We start from the raw sequence: 25,513 nt of genomic DNA on the forward strand, positions 1-25,513 counted from the left end.
AGCAGCGCCGTCTAGTATTTTGAAAAGGGTCATGATCATGTGATCACGTGCAAACCACCATTTTGTACTAGGGTAATCAATAGTGGTAGCTGCAGGACGGAGTATTTTTTTGCTGAAAATGAGCGCCTTGGATTTCAACATAGACAATGGCTACCTGGAGGGGCTGGTGCGAGGCTTCAAGGGAGGGATCCTAACGCAAACAGACTACCTTAATCTTGTACAGTGTGATACTTTAGATGGTTAGTAGAGAAGTGTTTTGGTGAGTCGGTGTCGCCGGTGGACTCGGACTCAGTGACACTCATACAGTGACAGTTCCCATTTATTCTGACTTTTACAGATACTGAGAGTATTTGTGTGTACACGTACTGTGCAGCACTTCACATGATAACTAAATCATACACCCTTCACAGACAAATGACTGTCATATTGACTGTTGTTGATCAGATTATGATGTGATGATTCGGAGACATTTTTCCTTGTATATCTTTTATAATACGGACATTGTGAATGTTAGACTTTGTCAATTGATTTGATGTGTTGATATTCTGTTAACAATGGTTTCCTGGGCTTCAGCTATGACAGCACGTGATGTGACAACTTCATGTTGCATCTTAAAGGAATCGGTAAAATCTGCTTTAAAATAACAACCCTTCATCAGCAAGACATGATATCTTTATTATTTTCAGTTGCCTGTTAATGATTTTAGTTAAATCTAAAATTGCCTGACTTTCTTTTGACAAGCTGTTAACAGGCTGATTAAAGATCATTTTGATATAACAGAACCATGGTAGGACTTACTTCCAAAGACATCAACTCTTCTGGTAAATGTGTATAGGTGCATTTATGTCAACTTGGGTACAAAAAATAAATAAATAAATAAGCATATATGAAAAGAATCATTTTGTTTCCAGATTTAAAACTCCACCTCCAGAGCACAGACTATGGAAACTTTCTTGCCAATGAGCCCAGTCCTCTCTCTGTATCTGTAATAGATGACAAACTCAAAGATAAGTTAGTGATTGAGTTTCAACACATGAGGAATCATGCTGTAGAACCCCTGTCTACATTCCTGGACTATATCACGTAAGTGGATTATTTATAATACACACACTATCAGAAATGTAAGATTACATCCTAATAGTTTATATAACCAGATAACTCACTGAGATAGGAGTTGATTCTGACAACTACAGTTATCCACCCTTTTTTGGCAGTAGAGAAAAAAAATATGTTCATTTTCATGAACTATCTCATTTATTTTTTTTTGCGCTTGCCACTTCTTGTTAAATTTATGACATTACAGTCTCCACAACAACAATATCAGTGTGCAGTTTTAAAAAAAGATGACTTAGAACATATAACTTTTTGAGTGAAGTACTCAATAATAATGATCAAAAAGTATTTGAACATAAATTTGATAAACTTGATTATCTTTTCATTCTCCTCAGTCCTGTAGATTCCTTGAAATATGCTATCACAGTGAATAGCTGCTTATAATGACCCTCTCATTACACCAGTTTCACTTTCACTTTCCCAGGTACAGCTACATGATAGACAACATTATCCTGTTGATCACGGGCACTCTCCACCAGCGCTCCATCTCGGAGCTGATCCCCAAGTGTCACCCCCTGGGCAGCTTTGAGCAGATGGAGGCCATACATGTGGCGGCCACTCCCGCGGAGTTGTATAACGCTGTGCTGGTAGACACACCTTTAGGTCAGTGAGTGCTGGACGTCATCGGTTTTTGTAATATATTTTTTATTTTTTTTTTCAGGTATTTACATATTTTATTGTTATTGTTGTTGTTGTTGTTATTAATCTTATTTATTCCTTTATTTATATTATTTATTCTGTGGGAGAGGGAGTTGAGGAAGAAGATTAGAGTGGGGTTGAGGCAGAAGGGAAGGGGGTGGGAAGTCTGCCAAAAGCCACTGAGACTGTCCTTAATGTGACTATATTCCCCTGTTTCAGCTCCTTATTTCATAGACTGTATCTCTGAGCAGGATCTGGATGAGATGAACATTGAGATCATCAGGAATACTCTGTACAAAGCCTATCTGGAGGACTTCCATAAGTTCTGTAAGGAGATGGGAGGGACGACTGCTGAGGTCATGTGTGAGGCACTGGCTGTGAGTATCCCAAGGGATGGTATACAGGCATCCTGAAACTGTTGATCAGACTGGTAACAGGGATGAGATTTTTTTTGTCATTTGGGTTGTCTTTCTTCCCTTTCACTAGACAGCTGTCTATGTGTCCTTTTGCTACTCAGTGGTTTATTGAGGCTGTCTTTTTCTGGAGATTTTTGGCCAGTGGTGTGAAATACTTTGCTATGGTTGCCACAGGACAGTATAGAGGCAACATAGAAACTGTTGGTTTGGACTGATAACAGGGATGAGGCTTTACCAACTATTGGCAGATTACCTGACTTTATCAGAACCAAAAATAGCATTGGTCTAGGCACCCTTTGGATCCTACACCATATTTTTCAACTTTTTCACTATATGGCAGTCTCATCCCTGTGATAAAATTTAAAAGTGGTAGAGATATGTGTTTGTTCGGTCCAAGAGACTGGCCACACCTGAAAGAGCTGAAAGTTTGAATTTACAGTCAGTCTGATAAAATTGCTTGGACCCAGATAATTTTTTCAACGCCAACACCCAGACATGACTAAGTTTTTGAGATCAAAACATAAACTCCATTGTAACAGTCAATATCAAATTATTTAGTACTGAGCTCTGTGAATTCATACCCTCTTTAATCAAACACAGTGTTATTTCCTGGAATATATTCTATTGTCACTTCCATTTCAGTTTGAGGCTGACAGACGAGCCTTCATCATCACCATCAACTCATTTGGCACCGAGCTGTCCAAGGAGGACCGGGCCAAGCTGTACCCCCGCTGTGGCAAGCTCTACCCTGATGGCCTGGCTGCGCTATCTAGGGCTGATGATTATGAGCAGGTCCGGGCTGTGTCGGAATATTATGGGGTGAGTATTATTTAAGGAAATTGTGTGGGAGAAAATGAAAAGAGATGCTTATAAAAATTTAATTTGTTTACTTAGCAGTTTTGTTATATATAGTTTTTGGCAACAATGCCCCGATTTTGTTTCCTATAATATTCTCTCTCTCTCTCTCTCTCTCTCTCTCTCTCTCTCTCTCTCTCTCTCTCTCTCTCTCTGCAGCATGCAGTATTCAACACATCTTTCTTAAAGCTGATTCATAATTTGCATTTACAAATAAAAATATATTTGATAATCTGATAAAATAGCCTTCACAAGAAAAAGATTTCTCCTAAGTCTCCTATTAACCTTTTTGCGATATTTGCCTAATGCTCATAATTGAATGTTTAATTTTTAGGAGTACAAGTTGTTGTTTGAAGGGTCGGGCACAGGGCCAGGAGAGAAAACTCTGGAAGACAAATTCTTTGAACATGAGGTGACTTGGGCTTTTTTTTTCACCCTTCATAAGTATTGCCGTGAACGACTGAACAATAGACCATTTTACCTCTTTCTGAAGCACTGTTTACTTTTTGTATCCCTACAAATTTGGTTTAAATTAGCAAAGAATATATGGTGATTTGTTAAGGTGTCATGGTGGAAAAAATATAGGATTAAAGGTGAATAAAAACAATGATTTGGCATATATTATACTGTTTATATTCTATAAAATTTCCGTGGTGTAATTCCAGGTGAAGTTGATGATAAACGGGTTTATGAACCAGTTCCACTTTGGCGTCTTCTACGGCTACGTGAAGCTGAAAGAGCAGGAATGTCGTAACATCATCTGGATAGCGGAGTGCGTCGCACAGAGACACCGGGCAAAAATAGACAGTTACATTCCTATATTCTAATATTATCAAGTGCTTGAGATTGTAATATACGTGGACTTATTACTGTGACTTAGTAACTTATTTTTTGGTGCTCGCCATGTTCTCGGTATTGCCAATAGATGGCAGGTCGGTATTATGGTCAAGATGTAAATTTCACACTTTATTGAAAAAATGAGTATGAAAAATAGAAGTTGTAATTGGGTATTAAAATAGATATTAGTTAAAGTGTTTTGGGGTGAGTGGGTACTGCACGGAGGTTGAAAGTTGGTGCTGGTCACGGCTATTTCGTTTTTGATTTTTTTTTTCAATGTTTTTTGTTTTTCTCCTGAACATAAGAGAATTGAGGATCCTGTGTCAAGCAGCACTCATGAAAGCTAGTGAACGAATCTGCAATTTGCCTTTTTATAAAGGCTTGAATGATTCACAGAAGAGAATAAGACTGCAGCCTGTATAAAACTTTACTTTAACATTATGCTATATGTAAAGATGTGGAGACTTCACGACAGTCGGCTTAATAGTGTGATTCTCTAAATGGTCATATCAAGTTAGAGAAGTAAATATTCCCAATTGAAAAAAGGATATGACACGTTTATTTCAAGAGTTCTATCAATACCTGTTTAACAATGTTATACAGCAGTGAAAATGTGAATTTATGTTAAATAGTACAGCTGTAAAAACTGTTAGTGCAATAATAAAGTCTGTGGACTGTGTTTATATGTAAATCTGAACGGTGTAAATAAAAGAAAAAGTTCCCGTCACTTGGCAGTGTCTTTTTTATCACCTTTAAAAGATGAAGTCCTCATCCAAGGTTGTTCTTGACAGTTGACGTTTGCAAAACATGCAATTTCAATACTAGATTTATGTTTGTTTTCTTAGGGCAATTGGGATGTTTTCGCAAAAAAAAAAAACCGGTTTTCCAGACCTTTTGAAAGTAAACTTGTTAAACTTACAAGAGAACCGCATCGCGTAAGATGCATTCCGTTATTATTTTGAAAATGACCTGTACTCTCGTCTATGGTGCATATCAGTTTGTAAAATTTCACCTCCCTTCTTTAAAATGCAGCACTTAATTGCATTCCGCCGTCTACCGCCACAACGGCCCCCGTCATAAACCTCGCGCTGTCTGAGGCAACGGCGACTATCATGTCGCTTATATCATCTGGCTGGCCGTATCTTCCTATGGGATGAGCGTCCTTTATCTGCCCTGTAAACTTTGAGATAATGAAAAACGAGAATTTCATGATTAAAGATGTTGTTATAAAAATGAAGGTTATTGGATGATAGATTATATGTTAATAATGCGACAGGTGTTTACGAATTATACAACAAAATACAGTATAAAACACCCACGCACAAGTTGCTGATATGTCCCACAGATAAATGGAATCATAAACGTTCTTTTTGAGCACACACTGGCAGTAATTCCAAACAAATTTTAAGGGCACTGTGAACAACACGAACGCTAAAACTTGTTCTGTAATGTGAGTTACCACAGAAGATTTTGATCTGTAATGTGAGTTACCACAGTAGATTATTTTTTCAAACACCCGCTAAAATATTTAAATGTGGTAGTGGTAATAACTTCGACTTCTTTGCTTTCGTTTCAATTTATTGTAACATTATTTAAATCCCATATAAGAGAAGCCTCTGCTAAGCCGCTCTCCAATGTTTGAAGTAATGTGTACAGACAAATTATTAAAGATCAACTTGGCAGTAAGGAATTTTCCTTTTACTCTGCAAAACATTCTTGTGTTTCAAAAGAGATTTTACAAAGAAAAAACTCCGCTGTCCTTACTGCTTTAATGGTCTCCGGGTCGACCCCTGCGTTAGGTAGGATGTCTGTGTCCACGTAGCCAGGACTGGAAAAACAGAAAACTTTATATTCTCTATTACTATTCTGTACTACTATATATATTCTGTACTGCCGTTATTCTCTTTATCTACTATACTATTGTCTACTATATTATTCTCTACTGCACTTTATGTTCTCCACTACTATATACCGGAGTATTCTCTTCTATACTACAGTATATATTCTCTACCACTAATTCTCTACTATACTCTATATTCCCTACTACTATTTTTCTATTCTATACTATATATTCTCCACATCCGCGGACCCCCCCCCCCCCCTTCAAATAATCCTGGATCCGCCCCTGATTGAGCTTCAATAAATGATAACATATGATTAAACGACATAAACAAAGTAGAAATGGTATGTTTATGACGTTTATTAACACACTGGCTATGATCAATAGTGATGGAAATATGTAAAAATGATAAAGCCTTTACCTGATGCAGTTAACACGAACCTGTTTGGGACCGAGATCTATGGATGAGAAATACAAACGCTATACTATACACATTGAAGTCGAGTTGGCGAACAGGAAAAACCCGACTACACCATTTTCTGTAAGCCTGAGTGGGTAGATTTCGAAAGTTTAGCCTAAGAGTTTTACATTCACAAAGTACGTATGCACACGTGCGTGGAGTTTTTCGCGTATTACATAGATGTGTATACCCTGTAAATATCCTGGCAACGGATTACACCTCTTTTCAGTAAGATGCTATATAGGATGCATGAAATCTATTTTTGTTTTTTATTGAGAAGACGTCTGTCCACTCACGCAGGGCTTCAGACTTTGTGAAATGCTCCAATGCAGCCTTAGATACGCCATAAGTCAGTCTTATGCTTCCCTGAAACAGGAGAAACGTATCATACTTAAAAAAATATATAAAAATAAGTAAAATTCACATAAACCTCCGGCTCTAATAAAATACCCTTTTAAATATATTCTATGATGCCAAGTGATGAGTTCTAATATAACGGGAGTGAAAATATAGCTTAAGATGTATCTGTTAACTAAGGTTTTCCGACGCCCATCAGAAAATTATGGTCTTAAAAACGAACTGAAGAACAAAAACCTTGATAAAAAAAACTGGTCGTTGTTGAAGATCTGGGGTTCAGTGGTCAGTAGCGCTTATTTTTATATTTCATTAAATGTACCTCATTTGAAATAACATTTAAGATAATAATAATAATAATGATAATAATAACAGTAGAGAGAAATATAACTTACGGGCACGACGGCGGCTGGGCTAGAAACATTCACTACATTTCCTAAGAAAGAAGAAAGAAAGCAATTTTAATTTTTTCCTGTAATGTTATGTACCTGAATTAGCAATTGAATTCAACTATCGGACGAAGTATAAATTTGCGTGACGTACATGATGACTTACATGTTATGGAGGAAGGCACGGCATTTATTGATAAATAACAAAACTATATCAATTTATTTTAATAAATAAACCTCATCTTAAGATCAACACTAGCGAAAAGTATTGGATATTCAAATCGTCAGTGAAAACTAAATCACCCATCTTTCAAGATAAGTTCACTAATATAAACATTTTCATGCACATGCACAAACAGACATGCGAAATCACGCGCGTGCACACGCAAAACACACAAAGCACACGAACACTTCACCTTTAGTAACCACAAGATACGGAACAGCAAGGTGAGTTAGATACACAGCCGCGCGGAAATTAATATTCATAACCCGGTCAAAGTTGGCCATGTCCAGGTTTTCTATGGTGTCCATCAAGAATACCCCGGCATTGTTGACCTAAGGAGGAAAATAAACGTTCTGTCACCAATGTAGCTATAACGCTGAAGTAGTGTTTTTATGTACCTGGGATCGCTTTTAAATTTAAAACACCTTGAAGCCGTGCGCTTTTACATTGATATCACAGTTATCAAGGCTGGCCTAATTTTTTGGATCGATATTTTACTTCATAAAATACAAATACAAATATTATGAAGGCTGTGCGTAATATTATAATTCCATTCAAGTAGAATAAGTGAATATTTACCAAAATGTCTAACTGATTAAACTTTTCGACAGTTTTTTCTAGGATTTCTGACGCTATTTCTTCCTGGGATATATCTCCTGGCACCAGAAATATCTGGAATTAAATATTCTTTATTTGAATTGCAATCTATTATGTTTTTCTCTCTTCCTGAACCAACCAAATACTTTGTTTCTGAATAAATTAAGTAAGTGTGCACGTCAGCTGCAGGTGAATGCAAGTTGAGTCTGCGTTTCTGCCTGAGTGTCTGTACTTGTGCGTGTGGGTGTAGGCTTTTTATAATATAATATGTGTGTGTGAGAGAGAGAGAGAGAGAGAGAGAGAGACCATTTCACTGTTCAAACCGGTCTCCCTGCATTTGGTGGCGGTCTCTTCCAGTTTATCCACGTTTCTTCCACTGAGTGCCAGACGACATCCGTGTTTAGCGAACTGCACCGCCACCGCGGCTCCTATCCCGCCACTGGCACCTGTTTAAATTCAGTTTAAATTAAAATGTAAAAATAACACCCTAAAAGCGACTGGTACAAATCATTGCAAACACTGGGACTGTTTCATCGTGGAGAACGTGGTCCATCTCCCGTTACTTTGTACAGGCAGTCTTATATATATTTATGTATCTCTAACTGGTACAGGTGAAAATCACCCCATATTGTGCCACTGTTCTTTGAGTTTCGACTATTTCCTCCATGTACTTATCATTTGGGTCCCCGGACTTCCAATCCTAAGACAACATATACCTACCACTTCTCTCACACCGGTCGATGGGTTCATAGGACCGAAGTTTTAATTGTGGTTAAGCACACTACTTTTCATTTTGAAAACCTAGGACATTAAAGCAGCTATAGAATATTCACATCATACCTGTGATAAGAACCACCTTGTCTCGTAGACCGGCCATAGCTTTATCTGCAGAGCAGAATTACATCATAACAGCCGAAAGTTATCGCCAAATAAACAGTGTTATCTCACGTACCGTTTTGGATGTGACATGTCTGGGACAAATAAAAATTCAAAAGCGTTTTCGGTAATTTCACTAAATGTGTGTGTGCGTGTGTGTGTGCGTGTGTGTGTGTGTGTGTGCGTGTGTGTGTGTGTGCGTGTGTGTGTGTGAGTGTGTGTTTATGGTTCGTAATTTTACATAAAACTTTGTGTAAAGTCTAAAGAGTTAACGTCATTCTGTTAAACTGATTAATAAGTTCAGTTCAAGAATCATTTGCCTTGGTTTGAGTTTAAATAATGGAGGTTCCCCAGGGCCGTAGCCTGAGCAAAATGCTAGGGGGGGGGGGGGGGGCAGTAAGCGGACACGAGGGGGCGAAGCCACCGAGAGGGGAGGGGGTGTCCCCCTACCAGTGTGGAAAATTCTAAATCCCAGGGGGGGCAGTTGCCCCCCTGCCCCCCCGGAGGCTACGGCCCTGTTCCCACAGATCTCGAGTATGTAACTAAACGAGCAACGACCGAGTGAACATTAAATGATTGAAACTAGTTATTGTTGTCAGCGTTGGATTTCCTCATAGCGATTTACAAGTAATATTTTGACCACGGATGGGAAGAAGCATTAACGCGTTATCCAACCTAGAAGCATACAACGGTGTCCGTATTTCGAGCCTGCGTGTAATTTTCTTTCATCGAGAACGTCGTCTCCCAATTCTTTTTACAGGCAGTGCGCAATATATTTATGTGTATAGCTAATTGGTACAACTTACAGGTGACATTTACCCCAAATTGTGACCACTGTACTTTCGACTAACCCCTACATGTACTGAGTCCCCGAACTTCCAATCCGGCCCCACGTAGGTACCGTTTTCTACATGTTGCTGGGTTCATAGGGTCGTTTTGGGCCATATATTGGAATGATTAATACCTTCCGCAAATTTGAAGTATTTTCAAACATCAACCACAGGAATTATTACTGTGACTTGGTAACTTATTTTTTGGTACTCGCCATGTTTTCGTTATTGCCAATAGATGGCAGGTTGGTATTATGGCGTTTTATTGAAAAATGGAGTATGAAGAATACAAGTTGTAATTAGGTATTAAATAGATGTCATTTTAAGGGTTTGAGTGGATACTGCACGAAAATTAAAAGTTGGTGCTAGTCACGACTGTTTTCCTTCTTGATTTTTTTTTATGGATTTTGTTTTGTCACAAAAACCAAAGTGGAGAATTGAGGATCTTGTGTTAAGCAGCGGTCATAAGATCAAAAAAAAAAAAAAAAAATCTGCTGTGTTAAGCAGCGGTCATAAGATCCAAAAAAAATCTGCCGTGTGCATCTTTTTAAAGGCCTCAATGATTCACAGAAGAAAAAAAATGTTTGCGCCAAAAAGACCACAAACTACATAAAACTTTACTTTTAAATTTTTCTGTATGTAAAGATGTGGAGGCTGGACAATCGGCTCAATGTTCAGTGTGATTCTATAAATTATACTAGTAACTATTCCTAATTGAAAAAAGGGATGGCACGTTTATTTCAAGAATTATAACGTAGTACCTGTTTAACCGTCGTATACAGCTATGAAAATGTGGATTTATGTTAAATAGTACAGCTGTAAAAACTGTTAGTGCAATAATAAGGTATGTGGACTGTGTTTATATGTAAATCTGAACGGTGTAAATAAAAGAAATGAAAAGTTCCCGCCACTTGCAGTACATGTATCTTTTAATCACCTTTAAAAGATGAAGTCCTCATCCAAGGTTGTTCTTGACAGTTGACGTTTGCTTCACATGTAATTTCAATACTAGATTCATGTTGGTTTTCCTGAGGGAAATGAGACGTCTTTGCGGAAAAAACGCATTTTTTAAGACCTTTGGTAGGAAAAACTATTCAAATCTCAGCAGACACGCATCACGTTAGATTTCAAAATGATACCTGTATTCTACATCTTTGCTGTAAATCTATTGTTCGATCTGAAATTAAGTAAAGCGCTTCCCACGTCAGCCTTTTGGCAAAAGTTTCTGAGTTTGTAAAATTTCACCTCCCTTCTTTAAAATGCAGCACTTAATAAAGGGAACCGGAGAAGATCAGCATTGGTCAGAATTGTGCCGGAAGTGACGTGCTATAGAAATCCCTTACGCTAATCAACTCTAGCTCCGGATATTTCTACTAATAATCTGCTTACCTTAGCAGTAACGAAATCCCTTTCCTATAGATAACCACTAGAAATCAGGATTCCAACCTCTATCTCTATCTTGCTTCACAGTAATGGCGTCGCCCTTTGTTCTCAGTGCTCCTCGCTGTAACCCACTCCTTACAGCTATCGAGTTTCTCCCAAACTGACACTCAGCCTCGACTCGGATCGAGGCCAAGACAAGCCACACACCGATGCCGGATCACTACACTCCTCCCCACTTTATCTGGATTGGAGGTAGTCATTACAATCCGACACCAACAACACATTCTTACTATCCTTGTATCACTACTCGATCAGCCCATGCTGACCCAGCCAAGGACCGCCCACTCTGTTTTCTCTATCAGATCCCCTGTCGCTTCTCGATCAGCCTTAGCTGACCAGCCAAGGAATCCATACACGGTACTCATCACTAGGAATACTCCTTCCCAGCATCTACTCCTGACCAGGTCGTACCTCTCCTGGGCAGCATTGTGGTGCACTGAAAATTGGGCCCCCACTAGTTCAAAAACAACCAGCGCCCATTCTCTTTTCAACACCACAAATCTTGACCTTAACCCTTCCCAGGGTCATGGCCCGGACGCACCAATCGACGTGTGCAATCCTCACACTTGTACTTCTTTATCGAGAGGGCGTCAGACGCAGTAATGTTTACACAGGACCCATGATACCATTCACTACAATAATCACACTGTATCATGAATCGGCCCTGCCATTTCTGCCTACAGCGACAATACACTCTGTCATCCCCCTTGACTGTAGAGTCAACCACGGGATTTTTTCTCCATTGCTGGATCCACAGAGGTATCTCACTGTCTCGACAAGGTTTTAACCTGTCATGATTGGCCACGAACACTGCATTTCTTACCTTTACCCGGTATAAATACGAGCTCAGCCTCTCCACGATGACTCCCGGACCCTTCCACGGGGGACATAGTTTGTTACACTTCCCCCGGCCTCCGGCCGCATCCAGTATGTAAACTGAATCCCCGACCGCATAGGTTCGCTCCAAAATCCTCAGGTCGTAATCCCGCTTCATACGCTTAGAAGATACTTTGAGCTTACCTCGGGCAGTCTCGTGCGCCTTCTGTAGGTCGGCTTCTAACTCAGCCACATACCCCTCGGTACTACTCGGCTCTCTTCCCTTCTGTGGGAACATTATTCCAGCAGGAGTGTTGACTTCCCTGCCCAACATCAGCTTGTTAGCCGTAAAACCTGTCATCCTGTTGACCGATGACCTGAGAGCCCCGGCAATTTGCTGTAGATGAAGATCCCACTGGTTTTGAGATCTCTCTGTAAAGCAACGCACTGCGTCCATCAATGTCCGATTGTACCTCTCAATCTGACCATTGGAAGATGGGCGATAGGGTGTCGTCCGTGCTTTATGGATCTCCAATATCCTACACACCTCACTGAACAGCTTCGAATCAAAATTTCTTCCTTGATCCGTGTATATTTCAAACGGTACCCCAAACCGTGAGAAAAACCGTTCGACTGCCGCCTGCGCTGTCTCCTCGGCAGACTGCGATGGAAGCGGGATGCACTCCACCCACTTGGTAAACTGGTCAACCATCATGAGTATGTACTCATTTCCCCTGGTGCTCTTCGGTAGAGGACCCAGAAAATCCAAGTGTACACGTTCCATAGGTTCTCCAGCCTGGAACTCGGTTAAAGCACCCCGGCCATGTCTTGCCGACTTTTTATTTTGATTGCAACTTGCGCAGCCTCGCACAAAGTTATCCACATCTCGGCCTAACTTGTGCCAATAAAAACGTTCTCGAAGTCTCTCTTTAGTCCTAGAGACTCCCTGATGTCCTGCTGATGGTAAACAGTGGTGTAACTCGATTGCCTTAACTCGCAACCCATGTGGAAGCACTAACTTCTTATCGTCAGTCTTCGGATCTGACCAATACAGTACACCATCAATCATTACAAACATCTCTCTATCCAGCCAATAAGACTTTAATTCCTTGCTCCCTCTGAATAGAGTAGACTGATTTGGAATAATGGCGTTGTCCACATACTCCCTGATCAGATTCACATCGTGATCTGCTTTCTGTGCCGCTTTCACCTCTTCCACTGAATACCCCCAACTGCGCAGCCCTGAGGTACTTTTACTCTCAGCCTTCACAGTTGACCTTGACTCTGTACTATTAGAGCCCACTTCAGCTGGTCTCGACTCTACATCCTTAGAGTCCACTTTAGTTGATCTCGACTCTACACCAGTAGAGCCCACTTCAGTTGAACTCGACTCTACACCAGTAGAGCCCACCTCCTTTGATCTCGACTCTACATCCTTAGAGTCCACTTCCATTGAACTCGACTCTACACCAGTAGAGCCCACTTCAGGCGTTCTTTTCATCTTTTTAGCCTGCTGACGAGTGGTGATCACATTAACTCGGACCGATTTCCCTGGGTCCCATGGGATATTCTCGATCACCTCTCTCAACATCTGGTACTCAGGCATCTCTTCCACCTTTTCATCAGGCGAGGTATCTACCACTGGCCCCAATACCTCCGGTTCTGAAAACTGCCTCACTGAGTCAACCATAACAGTGTTTACCGTCTTGCCACTGTTACTCTGTCGGTCACTTGAGGTTTCATCGCTTTCGACGCTCCTGGTACCCCCCTGGTTTTCCCCTCGGATCACCAATGGCACCACATCATCAACCTCCTCCTCAAACCTGGCCCAGTTTGAGTGAGCACGCTTACAATATTCACATCCTCCACAGGGTAGGTCTCCAAGGCGCACCCCTGTCCCAAACGTTAAACACTGCCCCGTGTGTCCAGCTCTTGACAGTGCATCCGCGTTTGCATGAAGTCGCCCTGCCCGATGTGATAGAACCATGTTGAACTGCGACAGCTCCTCCAACCATCGCGCCAACTGACCCTGCGGCTCCTTGAACCTCATTAACCAACGTAAGCTCGAATGGTCGGTTCTCACCATGAATGGCCTCCCCAGGAGATAATGTCTATACTGCCTGGTGAAACGTACAACAGCAAGCAGCTCTTTACGTGTTGTACAATACCGCCTCTGCTCTTTCGTGAGGCCGTAGCTTCCGTAAGCTACAACTTTTTCCTCGCCATCTTGTACCTGAAGCAGCTCTGCTCCAATGGCATACTCGCTCGCATCTGTGTCCAAAATATACTCGCCATCCTGCCTCGGAATAGCCAACACTGGTGGTGAAGTTAATGCTTCCTTCAGTGATCTAAATGACACAGATTGCTCCTCACCCCACTTAAAATTGTTTTTACCAGTCATGGCATATAGTGGAGCAGCGAGTTTGGAAAAGTCCTTGATAAACGCCCTATGGTAGTTTGCTAGGCCCATAAATTTCTCGACATCCTTTCCACATGTTGGCATCGGCCAATCTCTGACCACCTGGATATCATGCTCCGACATGGCTAAGGTGTCCCCAGTCACTACTCGACCTAGAAACTCGATCTTTCTTTGGAAGAAAGAACACTTCTTCGGCTTTAACTTTAGCCCATACGCTCTAAACCTCATTAGAGCCTCACGCAGATTCTGCAGATGAATCTCGAAACTCGCACCCAGCACCACTATATCGTCCAGAAACGCCAGCACCGTCTTCCATGATAAACCTCGAAAGACCAAATTCATAATTCTGGCATAGGTAGCTGGTGCCCCACAAAGACCAAACGCCATGCGAATGTGTTCATACAATCCATACTTTGTTATGAACGCGGTCTTCTTTCTATCCTCCTCTCGAATGGGTACCTGCCAATAAGCTGAGTTTGCATCCAACTTACTAAAGAAAACGCTACCCGACAAGGTATCCAAACAATTGTCCACCAGTGGCAGTGGGAATACATCTTTAGTGGTAACTTCATTCAAAGCACGGTAGTCAATGCAGTAACGGACGCTACCATCTTTTTTACGAATTAACACCGGCGCTGACGCCCAATCCGATGTAGATTCTTGTATTACCCCTGCTTGGATCATTTTCTGCAGATGAGCCTCCTCCTCATTAGCAAAACACACTGGTGTACGCCGCATCCTCTGCTTGATCGGCCTCGCTTGCCCCGTGTCAATAGTATGTTCTAAGGCAGTAAAATTACCTAAGTCAATCTCACTTTGGGCAAACACATCTTGGAACTCGGTCAGTACTTGACCCAATTGAGCTTGCTGATCCTCGCTCAACTCTGTACTCGATTCCTCGAACACCTTCTGTAAATGTTGAGGAACCACTGGCCTTTCTTCACCCTCGCCTTCGGCTGGTCTCACCTCATGCTTACTCGGTGCAGGAACAGAGTAATTTACTCTCACCCCATCCTCTTCAGTTTGACTCGATGTCAAAGTAGATACCCTCGACTTAGTTGCCTGTCCGTCAAACGCTTGTCCAGTCGTCACGACTTTTTCATAAGAAAAAGCCCTCCCGATTTCTGACCCCTTCCGAAGCAGCTTATACCTGTCACTTGGGTTAATCAGCACCATAATAGGGTCACTCCCCCTATTACGTATAACCCTTGGAACCAAGAAATTACACGCGCCCCTCTCCACTGGCTCTATGACATAATCATCGAGGTCCATGTCCATTTTACATGCGACTCTGACTACAGAGTTAGGAGGAATTACCCGGCGCTTTGACACCATAACGCGTGCTACCTGAGGAACACCCTTCTCCAGGCAACAGTCCAAAGTTAAACTCATGTCATCGAAGTGCAGAATCCCTCTTCCAACATCAATCATGGCTTGACCCCGATCTCTCAATATGTCGACTCCCAGCAACATCTCTTCCTCCAAAGGAGCCACGTATACTGTTTCCGTATACCACTTGTGTCCAATTTTTAATTTTATCGGACCTGCGATAAAACCCGGCATAGCCATCTTCCGCCCTGCAGCCCACAACTGCACATCCCTTAATTTTCTCGGCGGATTTTTCAAGCTATTGTAGATACTGTCAGATAAAATGGTAACACGAGCACCGGTATCCACTAATGCCCTCACTGTTTTATCACCTACTCTGATTTTTAAAGAGTAGTCGGATACGGATCCAATCTGGTTCACATACACCACCTCTGGCTCAGGTGTGCTCTTTTCTGCTTCAGATCCAATTTCTCGAGCCTTATCATCAGTATCTTTGACGTCTGACCTAGCGTCATCTCGGATCGAGGATAGGCCCCCTACCTCGACCCCTTGGCGTTTCCCTGCTTCGCCCCTGAGACCTTATCTTGTCTCTTTTCCGAGGCATCGCCCCATCTCGGGCACTCACGGATAAAATGTCCCTTTTCCCGGCATTTAAAACAAGTCCCATCCATAGGTCTATTCTCAGACTTGGGCCCATTTTCTGCCTTCGGCGACCCACTTTTCTCGATCGCCTTCTTTTTCGCATCCAGTTGTAGAGACTTAATAGATTTCTCTATATTCTCCATTCGCTGGACCCACTTGGACATATCCGGATTAGGAGGTGTTTTCTTCTTCGCATCCAGCTGTAAAGATTTAATGGATTTCTCCACGTTTTTCATACACTGGACCAACCTGGACATCTCAGGTGTTGGAGGTATTTCGGCCGTCGCTACCTATTTACTCTCGGGTTTCCCTGACGACCCCTCCTCGGCACCGTGTGTTCCATCACCTGGTACATTTGCTGATGCATCCTCAGCAAACGCACTGCCTCACGAACAGTTGGAGGACTATGCCCCGCCTCCTTGTCCAATAAACCAGCACAAAATCGATTCACCGCCTGCATATCAGTGAATGATTCCGGCAAGCCCTCGTAAGCACGACCTGCCAAGGTTAACACACGATCAGCCCAGTCATCTAACGACTCATTAGACTCCTGAACTGAACTCAGGAAACGCGACTGTGCTGTAGCTGGCGTATCCCGCTCTCCGAACCGTTTCTCCAGTTCATGCAGCAACACTCGGTATGTTAGGCCACCTACCCGTTGATTCAGTATAGCATAGTAATCCTGAGCTTTTCCCCGCAGGCACCAACATAACCCATCGAGGGATAAGGCATCATCCCACTGTTCACGAACTGCATGCCTGACAAATAAGCTCTTAAATGCAGTCCAGTTACCACGCCCATCAAAGACTAAGTTCTTTGGAGGGTTAAACTTCCGTGTTGGGGCGCTAACTATAGATCCCCATCCACCATGACTCCTATGATCACCATCGTGTCCTCCATTGACACCACTGTATCCTCCCTGGACAACACGATGTCCTCCCTGGACACCCCGACCTCCGACTTCCATAGGGTAAGAAGCCTCATTAGTAGGAACTGGTTCCCAGGGTACATCAGCTCTCCTCTGAGAAATGACTGGAGCCTGGTATGGCCCCCCACAGTCATATCCTTGAGTGCTGATACCGGTAACTGGTACTGGTTCACCATGGTCCGGTCTCAACCAGTCTTGTCTGAATGGCTCTAGACCCCGACCACAGTTTTCACGATTCGGTCCACCATGGTTCAGTGTAAATTCACCTGGCAGCTGTTCACCATGCATATAAGCATGGCTCGGTCCATAGTGATCTAGTGTGACCTGGTCTGGCTGCCACCCTGTTGGTCTGACATCTCGGTACAGTCCACACTGGTCTCGTGTGACCTCCCTTTGCTGCTGCCCGCCTTGCACACAAGCAAGGCTCGGTCCACACTGGTCTCGTGTGACCCCACCTGGCTGATGCACATCTTGCATAAAAGCAAGATTCGATCCACACTGGTCCCGTGTGACCACACCTGGCTGCAAAGTTACATGTCTGACCCCAGTAGTCGGTCCATTTTGGCCTTGTGTGAACGGACCTGGCTGATACATTGCACCATAATTCTCATGACTCCCTCGGGTGTAAGCTGGGACTGGCTCTGTTTTCCAGTGTACAGTAGCCTGTCGCACTTGGCTGGTTTCTGTCTTCCTTCCAGGTATACGCATATCCTGAGTGAATGGAATTTTCACTTCAGTGTCATCACCATGCCCTGGATTCTCGGGAATAGGAGTTATTCCCCACGGAATTTTACTCAACGGCCCTCTAGCTGGCCCTCGAGATTCCTGTCTGGAACCCACAGGAATCCCCCCAGGTGCCTGGTTAACACCTGCCTGTTCCAGGTTTACATACCTCCTATGTAACTCGTCTCCAGTCTGTGTAGAAACCACCGTCTGCACTGAAGTGGAGACCATTTCCCTCATCCCCTCTCCTGTCTGTACAGGCGTGGAGACCATGCGCCTCTCGTCAGCCTTAGGTACCTCACTCAAGGGTGACCGAATGGGTGTAGAAGTCCATAAACACCCAATCCCGAAACCCGAAGAACTACTGGGCTCCCGTGACACCATTTTCTGATCCGCGCTGGTGTTACCTCCAGAGGCTTGTTGTACTGTAGAGAGGGTAGTATTAGGAGTAAAGTCCAATAACTCCAGCACATCATCCGTCAACTTCTTACGAGTTATTAGTTGCAATAACTCCCTGGTGATTTGTCCACCATTTTGTCTCGCTGACACCAAGGTTTCTGCTATTTTGTCACTAACACCCGGTATTAGTGACAGCTCCTGAACGTCAGCCGAGTTGACTTTAATGACATGTACATTCTCCATATTTAATATCAATATATATAAAAATGAAGAACACAAACGACTATAAATATATCTTTATTGAAAATATATAAATATAGCCCCCTCTAGAAATAATGCATCCACAATTTAATTGTTACTTGCAAAATTTCTACAAGACAGTAACGTCTGCCTAAGCAAACCGCTGAATAAACTAGAAAAACAGCAATGCCTGTCTTCAGTCTTGTGCATTTGCGCCCTCTGAATCAGTAAGACACCGGCTTGGGTTTACTGCAGAAAAGCCTCGATCCAGTCCTATCTGACCAGGACTGGATCGAGGCTTTTCTGCAGTAGGGATCAAATTCAGAGGGCGCAAATGCACAAGACTGAAGACAGGCATTGATGGAACATTCACTCTGCCAGAAATTAATTTAGTAACAGCAGTGCAATAACATGACAGACAGTCAGACAGCGTGCGCCATGGAAAGTCGTATGTATTACTTTTAATTCCATGTTTATTTATTTATTTATCTAATTTTTTTAACAAAGGAATATTACGTGTTTACATTGACCCAACAAACGATCACATTAAAAAAATATTACCAAGATGTTGTCGTGTGTCTGTCGATCGTTATACGTTATGCGTGTGGTGAGAATTAATGTTCGTGCGCGTGCTTTTGCTTGTGTAGGCCTATAGCTGCATATATGAAGACGGGTTCGTGTGTGTCCTTAATTAAGTGCACGGGTGTGTTTGAGAGAGAGAGAGAGAGATGGAGAGAGAGAGAGCACACTCGAAAATCTAGTTCACAAAACTACAGGTTTATAGACATTGAGGCAGGTAACTTTGCCCCTCCCCCCCTCCCCGTGCTTTAAAAATCGCACGTACGTCCCACTTGTGAATTCATTGTGAATTCCGTGCGAGGGGAGCACACACACCACCAGAACTGAACAAACTGGAGTGAATTATATCAGACGGAGTTAGATACTACACTTTGTTATTATATCTATTCCAGAGAACCCCAGACGCTCAGGAATCATCGCATACAGAGATGTGGGCACAGATATGACCAGGACTGGAGGTAGATATGGAGAGGTGTTAGCCTATTGATTTATATTTATGATGGATGTAGTGATTTTCTTCTGTTAATCCATATTAATTTATTATTTATCCAGTGTTTAGTTATCAAGATTTAAAAAAAAACACCAGCCCTCACACTATCTGCCCCGTTTTTGTTATCAACAGTCCTTCAACTTAAAAAATACGAACGTTTTTCACACAGTTGTATTATACTTCCAGGACCCACAAGACTGAATGGAAGACTAATAGCTACAATGGATGTCGGCACACAGACAGATGACTGTAAGTGTCAAATTATGGTCCCTTTTTTAAATATAAGAATGTGCACACTTTCCCTATCTCTCCCCCTTTCTCCATTACTCACTGAGTCATGTCAGTTTCAGGGAATTCTGGACATGGGGGTCAGTCTGACCAAGCAGTCCACCCAAGACATTGTAACAGAGGCGAGACACCCTGTGGCGACCCGCGTCCCATGTGACCCCACTGACCAGTGTGACCAGTGTGACCATAGACTGGACACTGACAACACCAGGAAGATATAGAGAGCACCTGCTGTCTTTATATTGCCATAGCAAACAACTCGATTATATAGAAACAGCTTCTAAACAGTGCATTGTAATTATAACAAAAAGATAGTGTAATTTATTATTCTTAATTATTAGCTAACAATATCTAAGACATTCTGGATTCAAGCTGCTATTGGAAAGTGATTCATGCATCATTGTTTTTTTTTTTTTTTTTTTTTTTGACGTGTACCAAACTGTTGATAAAATTTCGGTCATATTGTTGACCTAAGCAACTTCATGTTTTGCCAGTGCGTGATTCTTTCGTCAAAACTTCTTTAGGAAAATGTGCAAGGGCTGCACATTTAGATAAATAGTATTTCTACAGGACGTCTCCTAGTAATTAAAAATAGCTTAATAATGTCTCTAGCATAATTAACCAGCAAAGAATATGTAACTTTATTGGTTTTTAATAAATAATTTAATAAAATCTAGTACGCTCATGCCAAATTTGCCCAAAAGTTGTCAATAACCCAAAAGCCGTTTTTAGGCATTTTTGTTTGAATTTATGTTTCATTAATTTATTAATATTTTACATTAAATTTAATTTTTTTTTTGGGGGGGGGGTTGGGGGGGGGTAGATTATTTGTCATGTTTAGTAGCTACTAGCTAAAAGATGAAGCCCTCTTCCAAGGTTGTTCTTGACAATTGACGTTTGCTTAACATGTAATTTCAATACTAGATTCATGTTGGTTTTCCTGAGGGAAATGAGACGTCTTTGCGAAAAAAAACGCAATTTTTCAGACCTTTGGTAGGAAAAACTATTCAAATCTCAGCAGACACGCATCACGTTAGATTTCGAAATGATACCTGTTTTCTACATCTTTGCTGTAAATCTATTGTTCGTTCAGAAAGGAAGTAAAACGCTTCCAACATCAGTCTTTTGCAAAAGTTTGTAAAATTCCACCTCCCTTCTTTAAAATGCAGCACTTAATTGCAATCCACCGTCTACCGCCACTATGGCACCCGTCATAAACCGCGCGCTGTCTGAAGCAACGGCGACTATGATCTCACTTATATCATCTGGCTTGCCATATCTTCCTATGGGGTGAACTGCCTGTAGCTGCCCCGTTAGCTTAGAGAAAATGAAAAAGAAGAATTTCGTTATTAAAGATGGCGTGATGAAAATAAAGATTATTAATAATATTTTTATTAATGTGACAGGTGTTTCACAAATAGACAACAAAAATACAGTACAAAAACACCAAGGCACAAATATATGTCACACAGATAAATGGATTAATTAATTAGCGTTAGTCCACTGCCAGTAATACGAAACAAAAGTGAAAGGCACGCTGAACGCTTTAACTTGTTCTTTCCAGTGAGTTACCACTAGAAAAATTTCAATATTCTTTCGATTTATATTTTTCTAAAATATCTAAATATTGTAGAGGTAATAACATCGACTTTTTTGCTTTTGTTTCAGTTTATCGTAATTTTGTTTAAATCCCACATTAAGGGAAGCCTCTGCTAAGCCACTTTGAAGTAACAACAGACAGACAAAGTATTTAAGACAACAGAAATTATTAAAGATCAACTTGGCAATAAGAATTTTCCTTTTACTCTGCAAAACGTTTCAAAGGAGACTTTACAAAGAAAAAAGTCGCGGTGTCCTTACTGCTTTAATGGTCTCCGGGTCGACCCCTGCGTTAGGTAGGATGTCTGTGTCCACGTAGCCAGGACTGAAAAACAGAAAACTATACTATATATTCTCTGCTACTATAATTCTCTACTTTACCATATATAATAATTATCTACTACTATATAATCTCTACTATACTAAATATTCTCTGCGAGAGGCCAGTTGGATAAACAAAATTTATCGCTGGACAGTACGGAAATTGCATAGAATTAACAGTTGCGGATTTAGGCCGTCTTCTGGGTCTTCCGGAAAACGGTCAGATTTTCAAGTTTACATTGACGGGTATCTAATTTTTTCTGTCAGAAGACGGTCAAAATGGTGGATGGAACAACAAAGACAATTTGGAAGACTGTCAGAAAATATTTAGTCAGAAAAATATCTGTGGCTATCTAATGAACTAAATTAACCAGTGGTCCCGGTAGAGGGCAGTCAGTCACAAGACGGTCTGTTTAAATTCGTCACTGCACTGAGCTTCAGTAATGACTACATATGATTAAACGATATATACAAAGTAGAAATGGTATGTTTATGACGTTAATAAACACACTGGATATGATCAATAGTGAATGAAATATGTACAAATAATAAAGCCTTTACCTGATGCAGTTGACACGCACTTGTTTGGGGCCCAAATCTATGGACGGGAAAAATAAACACTATACTACACACTTTCAAGTACAAGTAGAGCTGTAACAGCCCTGGTCTACTAAACCGATTTAGTTACCCTCAATGGGTTAATTTAGAAAGTTAAAAATTGCGCGAAATGCGCACAGAATTAGCCAGAAAAATATCTGTGACTACCTAATCAAACAAATCTAAATTTATATTCAATATACGCTGCCTTTCGTACGGCATTAGGATGTGTAAATATGCTACATAACATAGTAACAACAGAGTAATGGTATACACCTCTTTTCAGCAAGGAGTTTTAACACTCCTTGTTTTCAGAAAGGTGCTAAATTTGAAGAATTATTTTTAAAAAGAAGACGTCCACTCACGCAGGGCTGCAGACTTTGTGAAATGTTCCAGTGCTGCCTTGGAAGTACCGTAAGTAAACCTCATGCTTCCCTGAAACAGGAAAACGTTATCCTTATGAAAAAAAAAAGAATTAAAAAAAAAAGAAAACTAAATTTCTCATCAACCTCTGGCTCCAGTAAAAATACCCTATTAAATATTCTATGATGCCGAGAGATAGGTTCTAACATAATGGGAGTGACAATATAGCTTAAGATGTAGGCCTATCTGTAAACTAAAGTTTTCCGACGCCCATTGGAAAATTTTAATTTTAAAAGGTCTTAAAAGGTCTTTAAAGCGAGCTGAAGAACACAAAAATTTGGCAAAAACCGGGTCGTTGTTGAAGATCTGGGGTTCAATGGTCAGCAGCACTTATTTTTACAGTTCATTAAATGTACTTTATGCATGAATTTGAAATAACATTTAAGATAATAATGATAATAATAATAATAAGATTATAATAATAATAACGACAGTAGAGAGAAAAATCTTACTGGCACGGCGGCGGCTGTGCTCGAAACATTCACTACATTTCCTGGGAAAGAAGAGAGAAAGTAATTTCAATTTTTTTCCGGTAATGTTTTGTACCTGAATTGCCAATTGAATTCAACTATCGGACGAAGTGCAAATTTGCGTGGCGTGCATGATAACTTACATTATGTAATGGAGGAAGACACATCATTTAATGATAAATAACAAAATTATATCAATTCATTTTAATGAATTTATTAACATAATTAAACCTCACCGCAAGTTCAGACAGGAGCTAGACTTGCAGAAAACATGGATATACAAATCGTCCGTGAAAACTAAATCACTCATCTTTCAATATTAGCCTACCTCAGTAAAATACACATTTTCATGCACATGCACAAACAGACATGCGAAATCACGCGCGTGCACACGCACAAACACACAAAGCACACGAACACTTTACCTTTAGTAGCCACAAGATACGGAACAGCGAGGTGAGTAAGATACACAGCCGCACGGAAATTAATATTCATAACACGGTCAAAGTTGTCCATGTCCAGATTTTCTATAGTATCCATCAAGAATACCCCGGCATTGTTGACCTAAGCAGAAATAACGTTCTGACACCAATGTAACTATAACGTTGAAGAAGTTTTTTATGTGCCTGGGATCTCTTTAGAAGTCATAATTAATCCACGCCCTACTACATACATTGTTGGCAGGGTAATCTAGACTGGCCTTTATTTTTTGACAGATATTTCAATTGTTTTAAAAAATCAAAGAAGTAGAGGCCCATGTGACACAATTGAGAAATCAAAGGAATAAATATCTCAAAGCTACTATGTTAAAATAAAATAGAAATATTATGAAGGCTGTTCATATATTAAGTTTCTATTCAAGTAGAATAAGTGAATATTTACCAAAATGTCTAACTGATTAAACTTTTCGATAGTTTTTTCTAAGATATCTGATGCAATTTCTTCCTGGGATATATCTCCTGGCACAACAAACACCTGAAATTATATATATAGATATTTTGAATATTACAATTCACTATGTATTTTCCTCTTCCTGAACCAACCAAATTCTTCGTCTTTAAGCAGAGTACGTGTGCATGTCAGCCGCATGTGAATGCAAGTTGCGTCTGCATTTCTGTCTGAGTGAATGTACTTGTAAGTGTGTGTTTTTTTTATAATGAGAGAGAGAGAGACCATTGCACTGCCTGAGTGTTTGTACTTGTGCGCGGGTGTGTTTTCATGATGAGAGAGAGAGAGAGAGAGAGAGAGAGAGACCATTTCACTGTTCAGACCAGTTTCCCTGCATTTCGTGGCGGTTTCTTCCAGTTTCTCCACGTTTCGTCCACTGAGTGCCAGACGACATCCGTGTTTAGCGAACTGCACCGCCACCGCGGCTCCTATCCCGCCACTCGCGCCTGGAATGTTTTAATTTAAAAAAAAACATCCGAAGAGCGACTGGTACAAACCATTGCAAACACTGTAAAATTCTTTCTTCGTCGAGAACGACGTCCGTCTCCCGTTACCTTGCACAGGCAGTCTTATATATATTTATGTATATCTTACTGGTACAGGTGAAAATCACCCCATATGGTGACACTGTACTTTTGACTATCTCCTCCATGTACTTATCATTTGGGTCCCCGAACTTCCAATGCTAAGGCAACTGTTGAACATGTACCTACCACTTCTCTCACACCGGTCGATGGGTTCACAGGACCGAAGTTTTAATTGTGGTTAAGCACACTACTTTTCATTTTGAAAACCTAGGATATAAAAGCAGCTATAGAATATTCAAAATCATACCTGTTATAAGAACCACCTTGTCTCGTAGACCGGCCATAGTTTTATCTGCAGGGCAGAAGTGCGCGTCATAACAGTCAAAAGTTATCGCCAAATAAACAGTGTTATCTAACCATCTGTGTTCTAATTTGTCGGGGGCATATAAAATTCATAAGCGTTTTCGGTAATTTCACTAAATGTGTGTGTGTTTATGGTTCCTAGTTCTTCATTAAACTTTGTGTAAAGTCTAAAGAGGTAAAGTCATCTTGTTTGTTAATCTGATTATACGAAGATCAGTTCAAGAATCCTTTGCCTTGGTGTGAGATTTTAAAAAGAGCGGGATTCCCTACAAATCGGCAATGTACTGAGCAAGCATGTTATTGTTAGTAATTTTCATGCATTGCTAAATTTGCGCGATTCTTACATAATGTGAATTAAGTCGTTTTGTTCCATTGATCGACCTATATTGGAAGATCCTAGAATGATTAATGCCTTCCGCGCATTTGGCAAATATATTTCATAAGCATCAACCAAACTTTTTAAAAGTCAGTAGGGCCTAAACAAAGCATACCCCCCCCCCCCCCAAGTTTGCTACAACAAGGCGACAGCATCTTTGTAAA

General features: G+C 41.1%; 2 protein-coding genes and 1 long non-coding RNA gene across 6 annotated transcripts; 2 read left to right on the top strand and 1 right to left on the bottom strand.

Moving 5' to 3' along the window:
- The first annotated feature begins 36 nt into the window (after window positions 1–36).
- On the top strand, window positions 37–4,405 carry LOC106167977 (V-type proton ATPase subunit d 1). The gene is made up of 7 exons (XM_013546893.2): window positions 37–239; window positions 912–1,083; window positions 1,538–1,716; window positions 1,972–2,129; window positions 2,811–2,987; window positions 3,358–3,435; window positions 3,689–4,405. Exons 1-7 carry the CDS (start codon window positions 119–121, stop codon window positions 3,848–3,850), a joined length of 1,047 nt encoding a protein of 348 aa, XP_013402347.2. The 5' UTR covers window positions 37–118; the 3' UTR covers window positions 3,851–4,405.
- Window positions 4,397–24,974, bottom strand: LOC106167987 (uncharacterized). 4 transcript variants are annotated; one of them, XM_087011327.1, is made up of 9 exons: window positions 24,918–24,974; window positions 24,309–24,529; window positions 24,018–24,110; window positions 23,561–23,699; window positions 23,118–23,158; window positions 22,608–22,677; window positions 22,207–22,243; window positions 21,586–21,649; window positions 4,397–5,040 (listed from the first exon to the last, which is right to left on the bottom strand). In XM_087011327.1, the coding sequence occupies exons 1-9, from the start codon at window positions 24,952–24,954 to the stop codon at window positions 4,882–4,884; spliced, it is 861 nt and encodes a 286-aa protein (XP_086867453.1). In that variant the 5' UTR covers window positions 24,955–24,974; the 3' UTR covers window positions 4,397–4,881. The 4 variants fall into 4 exon arrangements, with proteins under 4 accessions (XP_086867453.1, XP_086867454.1, XP_086867452.1 ...); XM_087011328.1 differs by lacking the exon at window positions 4,397–5,040 and adding an exon at window positions 20,759–21,042 and having other exon boundaries at window positions 24,390–24,529; XM_087011326.1 differs by lacking the exon at window positions 4,397–5,040 and adding an exon at window positions 20,759–21,042.
- LOC147762056 (uncharacterized) lies at window positions 19,318–20,338 on the top strand. Its single transcript, XR_015333938.1, has 3 exons — window positions 19,318–19,405; window positions 19,624–19,686; window positions 19,782–20,338. It is a non-coding gene; the product is annotated as an uncharacterized LOC147762056 (long non-coding RNA).
- Window positions 24,975–25,513: the final 539 nt, after the last annotated feature.

This window comes from Lingula anatina, chromosome 4 (assembly GCF_051362555.1).
Source record: "Lingula anatina isolate TDL-2025a chromosome 4, LinAna3.0, whole genome shotgun sequence".
Classification (NCBI taxonomy): Eukaryota; Metazoa; Brachiopoda; class Lingulata; order Lingulida; family Lingulidae; genus Lingula; species Lingula anatina.